We start from the raw sequence: 15,600 nt of genomic DNA, 5'->3' as shown, positions 1-15,600 counted from the left end.
TTGAACATCAAAACTTTTCTGTAAAGATAAATTATACACTGTTACTTATATGATTAAAAGCAATTTAGAAGCAGTTACTCAGTACCTTTTGATAATTAGAGATAATTTATTTGGGATGGATGTGGGAGCATAATCAAAGGTCCATGTAGAAAATAAACAGTCACTTCCCATTATTCCTGTGGAAAATATCCATGCTGTAGTCTGGAATATGGTATAATAGGTAAGTTACTCTTTGGACCAACTTCATATAGAAACAAAAAATGAAATTCTTTGAAGTGTTCTAACTGAAAACCATGTATGTCGTCATACCATAGCTAATGGTAAAATTTTGACTTCTGGAAATAAAGCTCCTAGCAGTCTACCAAGTAGTTGAATTCTGATGACTTTGGTTTTGCTAGCTAGGATTTAAAATAGTGACTGAAGCAAATACAAATGTATCTTGATATAACAATGATGTAATTTCAACATGTCAGTAAGCCTTTGCATATGAACTAGTGTGAGAGGTTTGAAAAAAGGAGTATTTATTAGATGTAAAATTGGGAAGCAAACTGAAAGTAACTTAGCTGAGGAAACCATCAGAGCACCATTTCAGCTAGATCTTGGGCCACTTAAGTCTTCCAGGTTTTGTCTGTGTAAGCTCATCTGCCTGTTGCTGTTGCCTGTTGTTGCCCTTAACTGTGGGAATATGAATTTGTACAGTGTGAACTGTTACATGGTTGTCTCTGGATGTGGTGATGTTGTGGTCTTTTGGAACAAGGAAACTTGCTTCAAGGAACACACCTGTGTTTTTCCTCTCCATGTCAGAATGAAGATGTTTTGGATTTGTGTGCTTGAATATCACAGTGTCTTGGATGGTTATTGTAACCTGGTCCAAATGGGATATTTTTGGGTGACTTTAATTTGCTAGGAACTTACAGGTCTCCATTTTTTTGTGTCTATGTGCAGAGAAGTTACAGGCGTTTATGTTGAGTGGGCAAACGTGCTGTTGATCATATTTCTTGATTTGCAACATAATCTTTGGAGTTTCCCATTTGTTCACAACTTGATAAAACTACCGGCTTTAGAGAGAGCAAATACATTCTTAAGCTTATTCAATGTGATGCTGTTCTAAGTATCCCACAGAGAATGCTGTGGGAGACAGGAATAGAAGAGAGTCACTAGAGTAAAAAAAAAAAGCTAGGTATATTCATATGTAGTGAATCTTGAGTATTGAAATTCTTAGTTAGAATTTGTGTACTCTGAGGAAGCTGTTTCTGTCTCACAGAGTTTAAAAATTACTAAGGATTTTGGAGCTCAGCTATATTATCTCCAGTCACACTTTGGAGTTTGTCATCAACAGCAATGAACAATCCTGTCAAGTTTTCTGCTGAGATGAGTTGAGGCTTTTCTGAAAAATCTTTTTATTTAAACCAACTGACCAAAAAACCCCAACAGAACAACAACAAAACCAACCCAAATCAAAAACAGCAAAAGAAGAACAAAAAGAAGGGGCAGAAAAAGATTTTGTTTTAATGAGAAGCTGTGCTTTGCTTGCCAGGGAGCTAACTTTCTATAGGTAGCCTATTCAAGTAGGTGGGTGAATTGCAAGTATGACATATCCTGAGTCCATTTTGTAGTTTGTGTTTAAACACTGGGAATTAAGTGTTCTGTTGATTTGCTACCTCTGTTAATCAGGTTTGTTATATCCCACTGCAGCAGTGCAGTACTTACTGCAGCAATATAAATGCAATAAATTTTGATAGATTCAAAGATAAGTTGGGTGACAGGGAACTGTAGATATGAGAGAGTGTAATAGTTCAGTAAACTTCTGAAATCAATATCTGATGTGTTTTCTCAGGCCAAGGGAAGGGGAAGTTATATGTCCAAGTAGTATATTCTAACTTGTGAAGTTAATGAAATTCAGTGACTAGAATTTCATTAAGTTAAAAACTAAAAAGTTTGGTTTCCAGAATCTCTGTTCAGTAATGCAAAACCATGAAGAATTAAATCCAAACTTCTTTTTCTTCTCCAGGGCTGGTTGCTCAGGAGAGTTTTTCATAATAATTTATGCACATTTGTGTCCTGACTAGAACCTGAAGTGTATTTGTATTGTCCAATATCTCCATGTTTGCTCTTGAAGCTTTCATTGACACAGTTAAGAAAGAAATCTTTGTAACCAAGGGTCTTTATTAGTTGTGGGAAGATTCCCCATGTTATCTACTAGTTTAAATTTTAAGCTTCGTTATCAACTGCGTACTACACGCTGCATTGAAAGACCAAAAGATAAATCGCTAAAGCAGTTCATTACAGTGTTATCCACTGAGGAGAAAGTCCTAACAAGTGAGCTTTGTGCTTACTCCTGTGGCAGATGTAATTGAATATGGAGAGAGCGCTGCTGCATTGCTGAGCTCTGGCACATGCTGTTTGTGCTTCCTGAGCTATGTAGGGGACTGTCTTGTCACAGTGGTAGCTCTGAACACAGCTGTGGTATTTGCCTGGTTGCTCTGAAGTGCTCCCTCTCAGGGGAGAATGCTTTATGTAGATGTTTTCATTACACCAGTATTTTTTCTTCGTTTTACTGGTTTTAGGCATCTAGTTTGAGGGATTTAATCTGCGAAGATTCAAACGCTTCTGAATCAAACTTAATTGTCTGTGGGTTTGAAGAGAAGCTGGATCAGGATTATATTGTGTTAAAAAAAATCCAAATCCATGGTGTTAGAAGCAGGTTGTGTTCTCACAGAAATGGGGAAGATAGGGCCCTCTGATCTTGTTAGGTATTTCAGCAGGGACTGCTTGTTATCTTCTATCAGCAGAAGGAAATACTGCAAGACATGCAGCTGAGAGGTGTATACAGTTTTTCTTCACAAGCTCCAAAGTGGATTCTTTTTGTTTCTATAAGCTGATCTTGGAATATTGCATGTTTTGTATCATGACTTAAGAAGGATTTTAAGCTAGAAGACATGGAGAAGTTGGCAGATCATTTCATATGAGATCAGTTTCAAAATCAGGTTCCCTGCATTCAGAGCTGAAATATATTGAACCTGGCCTTTAGGGAAAATTACAGTGCTTATCTCTCTGGTCAGGCCAATGATTGGGAGCAGGGTACTATGAAAACAATACTGCGAGTAAAGTAATTTATCATTTCAGTTATAATCTTTGGCTACTTTTTAAAATTATGTATTTTGGAAGTAAGTCCAAATGGTTTATCTAAGAAGTTAGTTTGCAGTCCTTTGTTCTTACACTGAAGCATTTGTTTCTAGCATGTAGAATAAATCTCTGCCTCACATTCCTGTTTTGAGTTCCCTAAGTTAACTTACGAAGCATGTCTGGCCACTTCTTTCAGTCTTCGTGTTTCTTTTCAAATAGACATAAGATTCTCAAAAGAATTTTATTCAGGATACTTGGGTTATCTCTGTTGTAGCTAAAAGTTCTTGAATGCTGATAGTGAATGATTTACTGATGGTTCTGTTGGGGCTGGGGAAGAACTGAAGAAGCTGGTCACTGCAAATTTTTCATGTGTTTATTCTCTAAGGGGAAAAATGGCTTACATTGTCCTTCTGTTGTGTCAATGGTGGCATCTTGTAATTACAAACGCTTTAATTCAGTTACAGCACATATGTTATGTAAAATGGTACAAAAGACAACTGTGTAGCTAATATCTGTACTGGTGACACATTCATGTGTAATATTTTATATTTTGACACTGATGTTAATTCAGATATCTGAATTGATCTCTGTAGTAAGTTAATGAGTAGTAGCTGCCAATGGGATGAAACATGAGGAAATTTTGACCTGCTTTTGACCTTTTCTTTAATAGGTAAGTTCAGTTCTACGCTCTACGAGACAGGGGGCTGCGACATGTCACTTGTGAACTTTGAGCCAGCTGCAAGAAGAGCATCCAACATCTGGTGTGTGTGAAGGCCAGTCAAGAGTGATGATTCTTGTCTTGCTGCAACCCAATATTTTATTTTAATTTTAAAAGGTTATTTAGTAGAGACTACCAAAAAATCAATACAATATATTAACTGTATACTTTTACTTTTGTGACCCAAGTGAGTTCTACTAGAAGATGACATTAAGTTAAATATTATCTCAGAAAATGAAGACTACTATTAGCTTAAGCAATACATTTCCAAACCGAGAACTTGACAAATGCATTTTTTTTTGGCTTATAGAAGGTCTTTGTTAAAGAATGTAACCCATTTTTGAGAAAGTAGGTGGCTGTTGACCATAATGGCTATTTAACTTCCAGTTGTGAAGCCATTGTAAACTGATAAAATTTATTCTCAAGTTCATAGATGTCATCAGACAGTATATGGAAGTGTTAACATGCCTGAGATTAAAATTTGACTTGCAGCTGAAATAGCCAGCTACATATTGGACAGTTCATCTGCTGTTGGGAAGATGCCCTTTCTTTCTCTGAAGGGGATAAGAGGCAGAAGAAAGAAAAGCAACCCAAAACCTTCTGTGGCTACCCACCTGCCACCAGCCTACTTCATTGTGTAGAATTGCTCTGAAGCTATTGTGCCATGCTGAATGCTGTAATTCCTACCATATGTAGGTGGAATAGCTCTTGGAATTATGGAGTAATGAATATAAAATGTCCCATTTTCAAATCTTTCTTGTGAGAGTATGCAAGTGCCTTTTGTAGAATTGAGCATTGACAAAAAAGTTGTGCATTCCTTCCACAAGGCTGCCAATCCCTGTCTGTGCTGCTTGCGTGTTCCAGATGCAATGGCTTTGCTGATGGCTGTTGTTATGAAGTTGTATGTGCTAGTGGAAGGAACAAACCGGCCACTTCAGATAATCAGATCTCGGCTGTAGGCAATACTTGAGTTTCAGTGAAGTAAAATTGATAACAAAGCATGTTTTTATCTTAAGGCAAGGAACTGAAGGGAAGTTGCATAAATTTGATACAAGTCTTACAGCCATGTGATTTACATGGAAAACAAACATCCAAAAGCTATCCAAAATTGGGGAAAAAAGCAATGGTTGGATATGGACTCTCATACAGTAAGAGAAATTTCTCTTCGTCTCTAATGAATGGAAATTGCAAAGTAATTTTGCTCTTCTAGTCAGAGATTTAACTTTAAATAAAGTTAAGTTTTTCAAAAGCAGTTTAAGTAGCTCACTTTACTTGTTCTAAGTATGTACTGTTTTTGGCAGTTTTGAGATCTTGATAAAAACAGTATAGCATTAAGAGAAACTGCATGTGGACACCTAGCAGCCTTTGCACTTCTTTAGAGATTTACAAATCAGTAGCTAACAGCTTATAAAATATTTTTGTTTTTTCAAGTGGAATAATGACTATCATTGTAATTCTTTTTAGGCAGTTTAGGGACTGGGTGTTGTGAAAATGTTATCAAGGGTAAGATTAAAGAGTCTCCTGGCTTACTATAGATGTGGAATATACCACAATACATGAGACTAAATGGCTACTTGCATCTATAATAAGTGACTGAAGGAAAAACTTAGATATTTAGAAAAAAATTCACAAGATATCAAAATTAATTTGGGACTCTAGAACATTAGAGTGACCTGTTGAAATAAAATGTGATTTATAATCTGAGTTTTCCCTATTCTTATAGTGACACGGACTCTCACGTATCGAGTTCTACCTCAGTTCGCTTTTATCCACATGATCTAGTAAGTTTTCCTTATTTTTAAAGCATGCAAAGAATCAGAAGACTATCCAACTTTATAGCACTGATTAATCATTCTGCGTGGTGGTTCTCTGTTCTTATGAAACAATTTTGTCTGGATTAATGAAGAGAAAGTATTTAGTATTGTAGTGTCTTCATATGTACATACAAATCCTTTAGCATCGCACTTCGAAACTTAGTTGGTTTCCTCTGTTCTAAAACCTAGTGATTTAAAAACACTCATGGAAATTGGATATTCTAGAATACCTTGTAAAAGTTTCCAGAGATAATGTGTACAACTTGGACAGTTTTCCTTCTGTGTGTTACTGTGGTTAGCAGGCAGCAGAAAGACTAAATCATGTGTTCTGACCAAAAGAAACGTCACTTGAGTAATTTCCCTGAAAGGAATTCATAAATCTGTCATTGGAGTCTGCTGTACAAAATTTAAATCTATATGCAAGGAGTTACTGGGAAAACAAGGCAGAAGCGTACACTGTTTCATACTGCAAATAGCTTTATAATTCCTTTGTTTTATGATCTCAAAGCTTTTTTATTACTGTCAAGTCCAGACATACTCTGTACTCTTAATTCTGAAGTCATATGGTATAAAAACAGTGCAAATGGTCATGATTCTTAAGCTGGCAAAGTACCTAATAAGCTGTTGAAGTACCTAATGACCTAATCCAGAGGGAAAATGAAATACAGCTTTAGGATTTGGCAGACGAGCAAGAGACCTACATTTGCCTGACCATGCTTTTGATCAAGAATGTGCTTTTTAAACTTGGTGTCTGCTAGAGGAACTTGCCTTGTTTTCTACAGTCCCCCCTTTTGAACATGTAACTTCTAGAAAAGAGGCTGCATTACCTCTTCCGTGCTTTTGGTTTGCCAGTGTAGTCACGTTGAAAGGAATGATTCTGTTTTAAGGCAAAATTTGTGACTGTGAAAGCTCAGCCCACATGCCTAAATGGAAATTTCCACTGAAATTTATTATTAGTGCAATGAATGTTTTGCTGATTTTACCTCTTAAGAAACTAAGTTTTTAAAAAATGGTCAAAAAAGGATGTGTTTTCTGACACAGCTTACCTTAAATAGTATGGTTTGTATTTTTGAAAGGCCTTTAGAAAGGGAGTGTTCCTGCTTGCTTTTCCCGTTAGTATTTTTCTAAGAAGGAAAAGCTGGCTAAGCATAGTTAGCTACACTGATGATCTAAGGGGTGATGAAAAACATTATGTAAATCAAGGAAATGAATGTGAAACTTAGATGATTGTAGGAAAAAAGCCCCTCCAGACACTAAACCTGTAGTTTTGACATTTGAGGGTGGCATGAATATTGAAATTTTACTCTTTGCCTTACACATCGGTGAAACTTTTTCATTAAAGGCCATTTTAACAGTTATATTGCCTAAGAGTAAAAGGCAGTACATCAAGATACTTCTTGGCCTGTTAATGAAATTTAGAAACTGGATCAGACAATGTTCATTTACTGTAGTATCTTATTAGCATTGAGTATTCTCCTGAAGTATCTTCCATTGTTGTTTGTATTACTGTGATTTTCATGAGAACTCTAAACAAACAACAAAATAAGTAGTAGTCAGTTGAAAATAGTACTTGACTCTTTAGGGCAGAGATTTTTCTTTGGTTCATTTGAGTGTATTCTGGATTCAGTGAGTTTGAATTTGACCACTGGTGCATGTTGCTTTATCATGCAAGAAGAACTATTCAGCATGAGTTTGCATGCAGATTAGCTGACTATAAGAAATGTGTTGTAACTTATTTAAATTAATAATTGGATTATTCTGGTGTGTTGCTCATGTATCAGTTTACTTGTCTTCAAATTCAAAGTTTTCAGAGTAAATGGGAGAATGTGCTTGGAAGACACATTCATTTGAAGTAAGGTATATGCTGAAATGCCAGAGTTGTGTTGTATGCAAACTGTTATTGCTGCTAGTCCTGTTCATGTGCTAAGGACAGAAAAAGTAAGTAGAAGCCTGTGACAGTGCTTAACATGTAATTCCTCAAAAGTGAAACAAAAGAGTTTTAGCAATTTTCTTCAAAGCAATTTTCAGTTTAATACAGTGATTTGATATAAATTAGCTTTTGTTAATACTAACTTTCTTTTAGCTTTCTCTTCCTCAGATCAGGTTGAACAGGCTGCTGACCATGGATACAGATCTGCTGGAGCAGCAAGATATTGACCTGAGCCCTGACCTTCAGGACCACATGCAACCTCAAGAGGAAGCAGCTCAAAAAGTCAAGCAGTACTATCGCTTTTGGATCCTGCCTAAACTTTGGATTAGCATCAATTTTGATAGATTAACTCTTCTGGCTTTATTTGATAGGTGAGATGCTTGTATGCTACAACACCTCAGAAAGCAAAGATGAAAACAGTTACTGAACTGTAATATAGATAACTGTCCTTAGAGAATTGTGTTTATTTACTGTACTCTGAAAAATGAAAAAACAATACTCAATATAGTTTTCTAAAAGAATGGAGGCTACTCTCCTTTCTTCTTTAGCAATCAAAAAAGGAAAAAGGAACCAACCCTCACTCTGCCTGAGTAGATCAGTACTGTATTTGAATGATCAAATAGAAAGATGTGTTGCCAATCTTTGAAGCTAGAGTTAAGCCTTCTCCAAAAATTAATTGAAGGGGTCTGCAGCCTGGCATGCACTTAGTGTTTTGGTAAATAGAAAGAATTTGCCTGCTGTTTCAAAGCATTTTTTCAGAGTCATTTAATACTGTGATGACTTGTCCCTGCTGCATTTACCTAGAAGAATAAAATTAAGGTGATCCTCCAGTTACCAGCTTTTGGAATATGTATTTATATTTTGGTGATGAATCTCCTTGAAATAAACAAGATAATAGTGATTCTGTCCAGGGAGGAATACTCATAATTCTGTTCTGAAGCACTAGGAATATCATAGGGAATTATCTGTATTCCACTTGGCATATCTTACTCAAGCAAGAGTATTTTTAGTTTCTTTGTTAGAAAATCATGAATGACAGATTATATGCACAGGTAAGTTATCATGCTTGTTTTTCATAGGCTTGTAGTCATCTTGGATGGGCTTTGAATATACATTTATGTTACAGTCTGTGCTTCTAGTGGAACATTTTAATTATTTCTAAAATTCTGCTGAAGTTACCTACTGCAGCTTAAAGTAAAATTCCATAAGATACTGCTTTCAGCTCCCATTGAAAACCTGGTAGCTCCTAGCTTTGCTAAAGGACAGTGTGCTAATATACTATGGAAGTTGAAATCTGTGCTACCAGTAGTACAACCCTTGTTAATTTTTGACCCCAACTGTTCTTTTGCAATTCTTTCTAGACATAGTTAGCTTTAAATTCCTTGTTTTTCTTTTTTTTTCTCCTTTTGAAACAGGAATCGTGAGATCCTTGAAAACGTACTAGCTGTCATCCTAGCTATTCTAGTTGCATTTCTGGGCTCTGTACTTCTTATAGAGGGCTTTTTCAAGGATATTTGGGTCTTCCAGTTCTGCCTGGTAATAGCCAGTTGCCAGTACTCACTGTTGAAGGTATTTTAATTTCTCTTTACTTGCTGCAAACAATAGGTATAAATCCAGTTGGGTGTTGCAGGTTAGTTAGAGCTTTAAGGAAAAATGTGCATACTTGTCATTTATAAAGAAATGAGTAAACTTGGCCTCATGGAAAATTTGATAGATGGTAATGCAAGGTCACTTCACTAGAATGGTTCTATATATGCTTGGTAAATAATCCTTTATTTATTGCTCTCATGCATTTTTTGGTTTCATAAAGACGAGCACATACTTACTCCTTGAAAACCAACTACAAACTGAACTTGAAGTTTTATTGGTTTGGGTTTTAATTTTTTTTAGTGCCTACACCTCAAATTCATATGAGGCAATTATATCTAAACATACTTTTAATCAGATTATTAATTTTTGTTAGACTGTTAATGGTTTATTGTAATAGAAGAATTATTCTTTTTTATGATTTGACTGTCAGGATGGAAATTAGATCTAAAGTTAAAGCTCCTAATGCTGTTGAAAAACAGTAAAAGTCCTGAAAATAAGAAGATGGAGATATTTTTAAGAGTTTTGGTTATAGACTTACACTCTTTAAATAGAATTTATGACATTGTGCTATTTAAATGCTGTAATGTGGCTTGAAAACTGTAAAATTAATTGTAGATATTGTTAGAACTACTTTAATCAAGAAGGTGTGTTTAGGGAGGTAAACACCCTTGTCTGGAGATTGGGTAACTTTTCTCTTTTTATTTTGGTTTCAGAGCGTTCAGCCAGATTCTTCTTCCCCTCGACATGTAAGTCATGGGCATGTGCTGCTGCAGGAACCCTGCAGATGCAGAACTCCCACAGAGAACTGATCATTTTGGTTTGACTGTTCTGGCATTTCTCTTATGTTCCTTCTTACAAGGCACAAAAGACTTGTAGTTGTCTTAGTGTTTGAGAAGGGAACTGATATTATTTCCCCCCTGCTGTACTTTTTGTATTTAGCAAATTATGCCCTCCTGTTCTGAGCCTAGCTTTTTGATAAATCTTGATTATTCTAGCAATTATACTGAGAAGTATTCTTAGTGCTGTAATTTGCTCTGCTGGTATGAACTGACACAGCTTTGATGTTCTGTTTTAGTCTTGTAGATCATTCAGTTGTCCTAGTGTGCACACTGCTTTAATTTTTCACTCTAATACGCTGAGTTTGCAATGCTCTAGTGAGTATTAATGTTTGAACATGGAAATGTTAATGTTCTAGTATTGCACAATATGTTTATATTCTGTTGTGCATCTACTAGATTGCCAAGACAAAATATTACCTTTGTTCTAGATAAGGCGTATAAAATTATACATTATTCCTCTGCAGCAAGTCATTACTTTTGTGTAAGAAGTTGTGTTTTGATAAACACCATAGAGATTCTGTCCCCATCTCCAGCAGAAGCAGCGTCTGAGTAATAAACTCAATTCCCTTTTTCTCAGTTGCTTATAAAGCCTGGTCAGAGCTTCTCTAGCATTTAGTACAGCAAGCAACATAGCATAAAATATAGGTGAGACTAAGGGGATATATAGCTTAGTCTAATTTAAACTAACTGTTGTGTCTTTGTTATATCAAAGCCACAAAAAGCAGACTGGTATCACTGCAAGGCAATCCATTAAGGATTTTTGTGAAGAGAACTTTAGGATATGGTGAGGTGACAGTATATTAGTAGATAACCAGTGATTAAATTTGGTTGTGAAGCTATCTGTAGCAGAGGAGTAAAAGTTACTTATGTAAAAAAAAGTTACAAATGTCGGTGGTTTTGTGCTTTCTTTTCAAACAGGGTCACAATCGTATCATAGCCTATAGTAGGCCTGTATATTTCTGTTTGTGTTGTGGTCTGATTTGGCTGTTGGATTATGGCAGCAGAAACATATCTACAACAAGATTCAGGTTGTATGGAATGGCTTTCACCAACCCATTGCTGCTGCTGTCAGCCAGGGACTTAGTTATAGGTGAGTAGCTTCTTCATGGATTTGAGTTGTTTGCTTTACAACAGTAGAACTTAATGGGAACATTCTCCCCCTCTGTAGCTCCTTGCTGTTACAAGTGGCAGAGATGCCTTCTACGAAAATTCTTCATTATCCAATATCTTAGTTTTATGCTTGAACTTCGTAATTTAACTTGTACCTGCATACACTACCCTTTGCTTGGACTTAGCTGCTCAGTAGTTAAAAAGACTTTTTGATTTGGACCCTTTCACACTCTTTGGAGGGGCTTGTACCAAATGAACAGGACCTCAGTCAGGTTTTTTGTATTTAGCAATTTGGCAGAACAGTACAGACAACAATTTTAAAAAACATTATATACTGGTTAAAACTTACTTAATGTGCCTCTTCTCAGAACAGGCCTATCATCAATACCAAAAATACTATTTTTGAGCTGTACTTCCAATTTGAGGTAATCCTATTTTTTCTGAACAGCACGGTGCATTCAGAGTACTGATGACATTTTACTCCATTACCCCCCTAAACCTAATGCAAAAAACAAACAACATAAACTCCAAACCAGCAATCCTTTCCCCTGTTATGAAAATAATAACAGCCCTGTAGTCTCAAACAGAGCCCACAGAAAGGAGAGAGAGACACAAACATTTGAAGACCATCTCATCATAGTTACTTTGTGCATTGCTTTAATGGAACAAATTTATTTGGGTGATTTTCTGTGGATCACTGCTTTCTTTGGGTGGGTTAAAAAAATCTGTAAGATTCATCTAAACTGAATGCAGTTGCTCTTCAGTTGTGTCAAAATACCTGTGTGTGAAAGACTACAACAGTTAAATGTTATGTCTGCGTGCCCCCAGACCATTTTCTGTCCGATAAACATGAAAACTTGGTTTCAGTGTGGGTTTTAAAAAATTTTAATTGATTAATAAGAATTACTGATGCAAGCATTTTGGGTATTAGTTTTTATTACTTGATTTTAGGAACATGCTGTATTTTATGCCTCATACTGCTTCCCCCTTTCAACTTTCTGCTAATAATTCTGTATTTAAATTTAAATGCCCAGGGGGAGAATGTCTAAGCTGCATATTTATGAACAGAAATTGCCTGGCCATTTTCAAAGATGCTTTTTGAGCAAATTCTTTAGTTCTCTTCATGTACTGGCATACTTGATTCTGTATGAGTAACAGAAAAAGAAAATAGAAGATAGTTTTGACTCATTCACGGTACAACACTAGCTTAATTTCTCCTGATAATGCTCTGTCAGTTTTGGAAGTATTTTCTTCCCTTTTCTACCACGTGGAGTCATTGCCATAAGGTATACCCATATCCCCATAAGATAATACAGAAATGTAAATACATGTAGGTGGTGTGTCCTCCCGTAGGAGTGAGCTGTTTTTAAAAAGTACTGAAGAGTGAGTCTTTACCAGTTGTAAAAGGTGTGGTGGCATTTTCACCAGACCATGTCCATCTTGGGATTAACTTTTAAAACTACTTAGTTGAAGAGTTCTAAGCGAGTTTTGATCCGTACGTTTTACTGTTCTTCTGGGGTATCTTGCAGCAGCATATGTGGTTTTAAATTTCTTAGCAGTGCTTCCAATAATAAATCAGATGACCAGAACAGCTTACTCTACTCAAAACAAAACAAAACCAAAAAAATGCAACAAAACACCCCCCACAACAAAATAACCCAAACTGAAACCAAAACAAAACCCCAAAAAAAGAAAGCTATAAAATACACACACACATACACACACACAAAAAAAATCTATCTGTCCTTTAGAACTTATAATATGCTGTTACATGTCAATTAGATCTGAACTACCAAATCTGAACGTGTGTAGAAGATGATTTCTGTATCTTTTATTCTTTAAGATGGAAAGTGAATGATACATACAGATTGAGGCATACCATTTTCTGTATTGAAATTAGGTGGCATTCATTTATCTTTGCATTCTGAAATCCTGTAATTTGCAGGTGTTTTCATGATTAATACAGTTGTCTGTTTTTTGTTAAAAAAACCCAACCAAACAAACAGAAAACCCAGTTATTTTGGATTAGAACTTTCAGAAGTGGTGTGGGAAAATGAGTACAATTGTCAGATGTTATGAGTAGCAGAAAACCCGGAGGTGCAGTGCTCGGCCTCCTCTACGTCAGAGTGGCTGGTTGGTGTTAGGGTGCTCCTGGAACTCCAGACAGGCAGTTAGGCTTGGATAAGCCTCACTTACAGTGAGTGAAAGCTTACAAGTCTGATTTGTAAACACTCCTGGCTGATCTTTGCTAAATAAAAATGGAAAGCCTGAATTGGCCTTTGTCCATGTCTACAGCAATTAAAAGGAAAGTACTATTAATTCGTATCACCTCTGTATTCAGTCAGTTCCGAGTCATTGAAGTAGAACTTCACATAATGTGTATTTTCCTTAGAAATTTATAATAGCAATACTTCAGTGATGTTGAATTAAAATGGGATGTGTGATGCTGTAGAACTTCAACTGAAAAATATCTTACTGTGCTGGTTTTTTCATATTCACCACTTTTTCAACTTTTTTTTTTTCCTGTAGTGTTTACACTATGTTTCCCTATAGTATTCTTCATTGGTCTCCTGCCTCAGGTGAATACATTTGTGATGTATCTCTGTGAACAGCTGGACATTCATGTCTTTGGTGGCAATGGTGAGTGTTTGGTTTTGTGTCAGTGGCAAAAGAATGAGATGTGGAGCAGCCAAGATCAGTATTTTAGTTAAAAAAATTTAGTGGTTACACTATTTTTATTCCTACCCTCTATATGTAGAATACTTAATTGTATTTTTAAAAAGCCGAAGTCGTCTGATTGATTATTGAGAAATAGAATTACTGTCTTACTGGGTCTGTCACTTCCTTCCTCAACTGTTTTCTATTGCAGTTAACTATTCCTATGGTAAAACTGTTTAATAACTAAGGAGATTAAAAAAGCCATACAAAATCCTCTTGATAAAAATCACTTGTAGGGGAAAATACAAATAGCTGCTCTGGTTTGAATTGTCTTTTTTTTTCCATCGAAGGAAACTAGGGGGCTGATACCTTAAACAAACGGAAGTATTTTGTATTCTCACTTAAGAAGATAACTATGTTTTTTTTTTCTTTTCATTTCTATGATATTCAGCTACCACAAGCCTGCTTGCAGCACTTTACAGTTTTATCTGTAGTATTGTGGCAGTAGCATTGTTGTATGGACTGTGCTATGGTGCCCTGAAGGTGAGAAAAATTTTATGCACAGTAAACATTAATGTTTTGGGGTTTGTTCTCTGCTTCCTTCTGTATTAAGTAACTAAAGTATGCAACTACTGAATTAGAAATATCAGTTTGATTTGCTAGGGTTTCATACTTGCTCAGCTGTGATGTCAGTAGAGGAGATGCAGTGCAGGAACAAAGCAACTTTTTTTGCTATTAAAAGGTGTGTGATTTGTGCCTGCCTGCTCTGACAGGCTCTAACAAGCTCTAAGGCTTTTTTTTTTTTGGTTGAAAACACATGACTTTTTACCATCCATTCCATTCTACATCAGTTCTTGAAACTATCATGCAAGTGACTTGTTTTTAGCAGCATCTGCATGCACTTGCATGTTAACCTCTCAAAATGACTCATGTAATATTTTTTTTTTGGTGCTGCAAAAGTGAAATAGTATTTTCTAATTAATATTTACTTGAGAAGAAACCAAGCAATAGTTTGTAGTGTCAAAATGAAGATATGTGCCTATCTAATGGGGAGAGTTAGAGTTAGCTGGCAAAGGGACACCCCTCCCCTCCGAGCCTGTTTTCCTTGCTTGAAATGTTGTTTGAAAACAGTATGGAGTGTGATGCTGGTTCTGCTTCTTCATTTCAGGTGTGTGTCAATGATCAGACATGCTCAGTTTACAATGAATTGTAGCATGTGTGGGTCCAACTCAGAGTTGAGTTGGCTTTTCCACTTTATCACAGAGTAGAAAGTTCTTGGAGGAGTTACTCCCATGGTAGTATCACCTCCAGGACATCATTAGCTTTCTGTGAATTTGTGCACTTGTCTCATTAGCCTTTTGTAAACACATCCGTTTAAGACAAACAAGCTTTTGCAAAGAATAACTGTTTCATCTTTGCAGATCCAGTAAAGATCAGGAAAACACAAATAAAGCTACTGTGTAATCTGCATTCAGCACATTAGGAAAAATAAGTCTTGAGTCAAGATACATGCAACGTTCAAAATTAAGAAGTGACTTAATACTGCTGTTAAGAGCCTGTGTTCTCAAGGAATGCAGGAAATGCTTCATAAGGGCTATGAGAAATGATGACTGTTTAATGATTAAGATGGTGTAGACTTGAGGGATGTACAATGTATTAGAGTTTCTAATCTATATTTAGACATAGGTGAAGATAAAACAATGTTTTTGTACAAAAAGCCCTGGCTTATTTTTGTGGAATTGCAGTTAATTTCTCCCTTCTGTGATACACCTAATTCTTGTATGTCAGGTGAACGGTGCGTACTTTCTCCTTTTT

At 36.0% G+C, this 15,600-nt stretch overlaps 1 protein-coding gene across 10 annotated transcripts in view; it reads left to right on the top strand.

Moving 5' to 3' along the window:
- Positions 1 to 15,600, top strand: part of PCNX1 (pecanex 1) — an 88,023-nt gene that overhangs the window by 39,645 nt on the left and 32,778 nt on the right. For 6 of the 10 annotated variants that reach the window (XM_063398688.1, XM_063398687.1, XM_063398693.1 and 3 more), the window contains 8 exons: positions 3,797 to 3,887; positions 5,568 to 5,625; positions 7,742 to 7,959; positions 9,004 to 9,157; positions 9,892 to 9,924; positions 10,936 to 11,107; positions 13,657 to 13,767; positions 14,237 to 14,328. In XM_063398688.1, coding sequence (XP_063254758.1) covers positions 3,797 to 3,887; positions 5,568 to 5,625; positions 7,742 to 7,959; positions 9,004 to 9,157; positions 9,892 to 9,924; positions 10,936 to 11,107; positions 13,657 to 13,767; positions 14,237 to 14,328 — 929 coding nt within the window. The remainder of the gene's footprint in view (positions 1 to 3,796; positions 3,888 to 5,567; positions 5,626 to 7,741; positions 7,960 to 9,003; positions 9,158 to 9,891; positions 9,925 to 10,935; positions 11,108 to 13,656; positions 13,768 to 14,236; positions 14,329 to 15,600) is intronic. The other 4 variants (XM_063398694.1, XM_063398689.1, XM_063398692.1 and 1 more) reach the window with 3 other exon arrangements.

This window comes from Prinia subflava, chromosome 5, assembly GCF_021018805.1.
Source record: "Prinia subflava isolate CZ2003 ecotype Zambia chromosome 5, Cam_Psub_1.2, whole genome shotgun sequence".
Taxonomy (NCBI): domain Eukaryota; kingdom Metazoa; phylum Chordata; class Aves; order Passeriformes; family Cisticolidae; genus Prinia; species Prinia subflava.
This window is presented reverse-complemented; position numbering and strand designations above follow the sequence as displayed.